Genomic DNA, 6,816 nt, shown 5'->3' on the forward strand with positions numbered 1-6,816 from the left:
TTAGTCTACAGTGTGTGTGTGTTTGTATGTGTGTGTGTGTGTGTGTGTGTGTGTGTGTGTGTGTGTGTGTGTGTGTGTGTGTGTGTGTGTGTGTGTGTGTGTGTGTGTGTGCGTGTGTGTGTGTGTGTGTGCGTGCGTGTGTGCATACACGTGTTGTGCTGGGCATGTAAGTATGCACATTTCCTCTCCTTGTGGGTGTTTTCTTGCGCTTGCAGGCATGTCGGCACGTTTGCACATGCCTGGAGAAATAGGCCTGCCTCTATAATAATCTGCTATCATTCTAAAGCTCAACATGAAACTTTCCCCTCTGTATCACCATAGGGGAATATTAACTAAATTACCTACAAGTGTGAGGGTTTTTCCTTCAAGCAGAGAACATGAGAACAGATCAGTCTCCTGAGAGGAGAAGCAGACTAACAATAACAAAAGGCTGAAAACTAAATAGGTACTTTGTGTGGAACAAGAGAGCAACGAGTGACATAGAGGGTAGACAGATCATTCAAAGAGCTGACAAATTGTTCTGTTCAACTTCACAGGTGAAGTACCCAGTCTTGTTTTAGGTAGTGGCTCCACTCCAATTGTCTCAGCACAAAAGTATTTTCTCAAAGTGTAATTTCTCCAGCAAAATCAACCTCCCCGCATTTGGTTTGAATGTGACCATTGTCATATTACAGTCCTAAAGTCTTGTAGTAGGAGTTCCAAAAGTCTGTCTAATGTCTCCACTTGCTGTAGTCTGCTGGTCAGTCGGTACAGTACATAATGACACCCCTTTAGGCCTAGGGGGCTACCATAATGACACAGCTGGCTCTTAGACGGATTTGAGAGGTTTGGCAGAAAATTACTCTCCTCAAGGAAAATGGCTCCATTTAGAATGTCTCCCACAAAAGGTAAGCTCAATCCAGTTAGTCAATGGACCAAACCCTTGTTAGCCGGTAATTACTGGTTTACAGTGAGATGCCCGAGCCTTTGTCCTATTCTGGAACACATCCAGATGCTCCAGTTTAACACATTACCCTATAGGGAAGTACAAAATACTTCCTTGAAGCTACTTTTTACCGTGATATATATAGTTGTTGTGAGAGTATATTCTGCAGCTTGGTCTACTGTACAAAGGAAATTCAGAAAATAATGTCTGCCTAGGATACTTACTAACAATGAATATTTCATTTGCTTCTGTTCTCTAACCATTCCAGCAGAAGCCTTCATGACATCAGATCTAGATAACACAACATTCCACCAGAAACCATAGTAGGCATGTGAATACAATATACAATGTCTTTGGGTGTGTGTGCTTGCGTGCCTGTGTGTGTGCGAGAGAGAGTTGTAAAGCTTAAAGATGTGACATGTACGCCACCTGTTGGATGGTCTGTAGCACTACAATGATGTTCTCTAATCTCAAAACTGACATACATTACCTGTAGGTTGTCTCTGATCAGGTCTTGCTGGCTGTATTCCATGGGACAGGGCACAATCTGTGGCCAAAGACAAACTCCAGTGGCAGAAGATTGTTGTGTCCTTATATCCCACTCGGGACGAGGAAGACTAAGTATGTAAGTATTCTTCTTTGGTGACGAGTTTCCTAGAATTAAAGCAGCTATATAAAGTAATTAATTATCCCTCTTACAGATCGCAATATATATATATATATATATATATATATATATATATATATATATATGTATATATCAGCACATCAACTTTTGCCACAATCATTAAACCATACACTAGGGAGCAGTGTTGCCCATGCTTTCAACATTCGCTCACAAGAATAACTAATAATTTAAAAAATAAAGACATTTTTTGTTTGAGTGTTTCTTTAATTATTTTTAAATTGCGTAGAATATCATGGAAGGTTTTCAAAATGACTAGAACCTTGGGGTAGACTAAAGACCATGGATGATGACAATATCACCAAAAAACGACAGAACCTGGAAGTAATGTTACTTCATGCATCTACTTCATATAATTTTTGATGAGCACTCCTTTAACAGAATGACAATAACAGTAACAGTTTGTTGTTTTTGGAGACTTACATAGATTTTGGAACATGCACACACACACACACACACACACACACACACACACACACACACAACAAAATAATTACCCCAAAGCCAGTCAATGGAATGGTTTCCTTATCCTTTTGATCTCTTCTAATTTTGAATTAGAATGGATAGACTAGGGGCACAGTTTGGACCCTTTGAACAAGTAAATACGTTGTCGTAACTCTGTATCTTAGCTCTTCTCAAGAATAAGGACAAGGAATGAGACAAACGTTCTGGCTACAGTGGGATACGTAGTAGGCCACAATATTGCCAGTACTCTTTGAGCTCCATTTCAAACAAAGCACAGAATCACTCAAGAAGCCATGCAAAGTTTGTTTATAGCTTTTTTGCTATGCTTTGGAGTGATGCTGTCAACAGCTAAATAACGCTAACTTGTCTCAAAAAGCCAGACTTTACGCGCCAAAAGGCATGCGTGTTTAGGCACTTTTGGCCAAGGGTAGGTTTTTACGTACTGAGCGCAACCATTTCGCCTTGAGGACAAGAGGGAGAGGAAATAAAGTATTGACTGGAGCCAATGAAAACGCAGTATCCAACCCAGCGCTCTATAATTCATTTTCACCGGGGTAGAGCGCTGCCACAACTGAGTTACTACAGCTAGGAGAGTTTGAGGACTTGCTCTCCAAGGACTTGCGTTTAGGGCGCACATCTGACTACATCTCTTCACTGCAATTTATTTTAACACTACTGCACAAACTTTCTGTATTTACGAAGTATCGTGGACTTTCTTGTCTATAGAGGGCTGCGACCCATGATGAGTGGACAGATTTATGAAAAGAAGATAGCGAGCATTTTGACCGATCTCCCCGGATCTATGAGTTGCCATCCGAGCTCCAAGGACTCTCCGACTCTTCCCGAGTCCTCAGTCACGGACATGGGCTACTACAGTGGACAAACGACTCACAGCCATCACGAATATTACCAGAGTCAAACATACGGGCAACAAATGAATGCCTACCATCACCAATTTAATCTGAATGGAATGGGTGGTGCGGGAGTTTATCCCACCAAGTCTGAATACCCTTACACAAATGCCTACAGACAATATGGACATTACAACAGAGATAATCTGCAGGCTTCACCTCAAAGCTCAGGTAATACTGAACAATATTTGAATTATTTCGAAGTTTACTCACTGAATTGTTTCCGTGTATGCGTAAAGAGAGAGAGGATAGGCTACACACATACTCTGAAAAAAACATTAGTGTAGCTTCTTGGGTAGTTTTATGTTGTATAGGTTTGCTCTATCTGAGAAACATTTGCGTAACATATATTGGTTGACTATTGCAGTTAATCGAAATAGAAGGAGATAGCAGAGATAGCGAAAACAATTAAAGGGCCTGCTCTATCATAGTCATATTTGGGTTTCAGACATATAATTCATTTCAACTGTAAAAATCCTATTTTCTATAGGTGGGATTTATTACATGTTAGTATAGAGTAAAACTACAATACTGAAGTTGGAACCAATGTGCTGATTGATAGCCTTTGATTAAGAATATAGCCAGTTATTAACAGCTAGTCATAAACCATTATGGTTAGTAATTGCAGTGATAGCAACTGTCTGCGAATCACTTGCCAGATATTTAGGTATTATATAAAATGTTGACCGACTCTTGAGGTTATTATAGCAGGCTGAGCATGATCGAGACTTTTTCCATATCTTTTAGCATTGCAACATGGAAATATTGCTATTGCTACTTCAACTAGCATATAACAATGTAATAATGATAATAGTAATAATATATTATCACAATAATAACATGAAATGTATAATGATGATGACTTATTATTATTATCATTATTATTATTACATTGTTTTGGCATTGTTAAATGTTTTTCATAAACTGATACTGAGAACTAACAATACAATTGTTGCTTCTTTCTTTAAAGTGAAAGAAGAACCCGAGCCTGAAGTTCGTATGGTGAATGGAAAACCAAAGAAAATCCGCAAGCCGAGAACAATTTACTCCAGCTACCAACTAGCAGCGTTGCAGAGACGTTTTCAGAAAGCGCAGTACCTCGCCCTCCCCGAGAGAGCCGAACTTGCTGCTCAACTCGGTCTGACACAGACACAGGTAAATATCAAATTATTCATAGGAAGCCTACGCTATTTTTTCATTGTATTGTAAAAAATAAGAAATAAAAATAAAAAGCATAGTTTATTAAGATATTGCATTTGAATATGGGCAACGACAACAAAAGTTCACACAAAAACGTTTTTTATGTGTTTTCTTGAGCCAGGTGTCCTTATAATGTGGGCCTGTAGGCCTACTTTTATATGTAGGCCTAGGCCTGCTGATGCTATGATTGTTTTAAATGCAGATGTTTTGTTGAAATAATATTTTCCTCTTTGAAAACGATACTAGTTATTTAGGCTATTATCAAAATTACGATTTTCATTGTTTGAACATGACTTTCAGGCTAATAACATCTCTTTCCTAACAGGTCAAGATTTGGTTCCAAAACCGGAGGTCCAAATTCAAGAAGCTTTATAAGAACGGCGAGATTCCCCTTGACCACAGCCCAAATGCCAGCGACTCCATGACGTGCAACTCCCCGCCATCGCCTACGGTCTGGGACAATAACTCTCTCACTAACCCGCCCAGCAGGTCCCAGGTCCCGCAGCCGCCCCGCAGCTCGTCGCCCCCCTACCTGGAGGATTATAACAACCACTGGTACCAACAGGGATCGCATCTACAGCACCCCGGCGCAGTGCATCACCCAGTACCACAGCAAAGCGTTGGGGCTGTTTATTAAAAGACTAAACATAGAGTTGTAATATGAGGCCCTTCCACATCAACTGAACTTTACAGAGCTCTAAAAAGTATAAGCTGGCGCTGGCTTGTTTTGGACGTAGACCTGACAAAGGTGAAAGTAGGTATTTCCCTGAAACGCTGTGTAACCCATTTTTACTGTAGGCTAGCTTACCTACCACGGGAAGAATAATGACAAAACTGTTCAGTTGATCCATATTAAATCGTGGATATGTGTTTGCAGAACATGAGTCAGAAACTCAGGTCATAATTTATATAGATTTGTACAAAATGTAGAAGGCTGTACATAGGTGTTAATAGAAAGCAGAACCACTAAGATCATATTTGTTTGGAATGGAAATACCGCACTGTGGTGCTGCGAACCTTTTATATTCATGTTGTAATTAGTATGTTATTATTGCCTTTCTATCAAAAAGAATAAAGATATCAATTGAATATTGTGTTTTGAACTGATGGCAAATTTTTTCAACGTTTTACCTCACTTTAATCACTTCTAAATAAATATATCATATTTCTTCTGTGTTTCGCTGGTCCAGTCGACAGGAAATAACAGACACAAAAAATAGAACAAACATGGCAGCTTAATTCTAAGCATATCTGAGATTTGTTGATGTATCTCGTAAATGTTTAATTTATGTAATTGTTTTCTTCATTGCTGAGTGTTGCACCAAATATTTTATGGCCAACACCCGGAAGGGGTTACATCTGTCTGTGTGACAGCTTGCCTGCCTCCCTGAAGCTTGATGCAGTCAGTATAGGTCCAGGTTTGGTTTTTGGGCTGCGTACAAAGAGGCTGTAGGAGGCGAATGGCAAGCAGACATCATGGAGTCGCTTTATTTTACTAGTATTCTGTTGCCAGATAACAAGAAAGAATACAGCCGACGGAGGCTGTTGCCTCAGGGATACACACACACACAAACACCCACACACTCATAGACACAAAACAAGAGAATCAGAGGATAGAAAATGTGCCAAATATTTTTAACCCATTCTTTGCTGGAGTAATTCAGGAAAGCCTTGGTTGTGTTATCTCTAGATTCAGTCAACAGGTGATAACACATTTTGAGGACGACTGTATACTTCATTGTACATTTAAGGCGTGTGTGTGTTTGTGTGTGTGTGTGTGTGTGTGTTTGCATTGCGTGCGTGCATCTGCATAGACCTATAGGAAATTCAACCAATTACATCTTGAATTATTACATTTTATTTTGAAGAAAAAAGATAAGAGGACCATATAATCTCATAAGCAAAATTCAACATCAATCATCACGTTTCGTAAATAAAACTGTCACCAATGTAATATGTTGACAAGATGCCACAGATATTTCATAACATAACTTTTGTGCAATAGATAACATATCGTATTTTCCATAGTAAAGAATGTGACTTCATATCACAAACTACAGTCATTGGTTTCTCTATTTTCTTGTTCTTTTTAATTCGCATGCCCTTAACACTGACCACATAACCTCAAGATTATCAAGTATCTTGCTAAAATCATACGATATACAAACCGCTAATGGTTGATAGAACCAGATGGACCACCAACGACACTACTGCACTGCATGGGCGCCATTGCGCACAAAAACATAATTTACGTGTACAGCAAACTCACCCTGTGGAATCCCCCCCATCCAGTTGTTTTACACAATAAAACTGTTTTTAAATTTGTAATAAGAATAAATGCCATAATTTAGGCAATTTCAATACAGATGACTATTCAAAGAAATACAACTGTTCACCATGCAACATAACACACCTTTAAAAGACTATTCACTTTCAAAACCAGTTAAGCCACATACAGCACCTCAGTCATAACCATCCCATTTTAAAGCCATATAGCATCACTGACTATATTTGCTTGTAATTACAGTAACATTAATTTACTTTGGGTTTTTACTGTAAGTATCATGATCGAAAATGGCTGACATGATACACACTATACATATCGCTGCTATCTTTGACATCTCATATAT

The 6,816-nt window shown here is 39.0% G+C and overlaps 1 protein-coding gene across 1 annotated transcript; it reads left to right on the forward strand.

The window, feature by feature from the left end:
- The first annotated feature begins 2,641 nt into the window (after nucleotides 1-2,641).
- LOC121582473 (homeobox protein Dlx3b) lies at nucleotides 2,642-5,275 on the forward strand. The gene is made up of 3 exons (XM_041898283.1): nucleotides 2,642-3,157; nucleotides 3,957-4,141; nucleotides 4,512-5,275. Exons 1-3 carry the CDS (start codon nucleotides 2,815-2,817, stop codon nucleotides 4,821-4,823), a joined length of 840 nt encoding a protein of 279 aa, XP_041754217.1. The 5' UTR covers nucleotides 2,642-2,814; the 3' UTR covers nucleotides 4,824-5,275.
- The last annotated feature ends 1,541 nt before the right edge of the window (nucleotides 5,276-6,816 follow it).

The sequence above is a fragment of the Coregonus clupeaformis genome, chromosome 1, assembly GCF_020615455.1.
Source record: "Coregonus clupeaformis isolate EN_2021a chromosome 1, ASM2061545v1, whole genome shotgun sequence".
Taxonomy (NCBI): Eukaryota; Metazoa; Chordata; class Actinopteri; order Salmoniformes; family Salmonidae; genus Coregonus; species Coregonus clupeaformis.

Excerpts from the sequence above, each read along its gene's own strand:
- LOC121582473 (XM_041898283.1), top strand. The coding sequence starts at position 2,815 with ATGATGAGTGGACAGATTTATGAAAAGAAGATAGCGAGCATTTTGACC. Across the intron at positions 3,158-3,956 it reads GGCTTCACCTCAAAGCTCAG|TGAAAGAAGAACCCGAGCCT; the intron begins GTAATACTGAAC and ends CTTTCTTTAAAG. Across the intron at positions 4,142-4,511 it reads TCGGTCTGACACAGACACAG|GTCAAGATTTGGTTCCAAAA; the intron begins GTAAATATCAAA and ends CTTTCCTAACAG.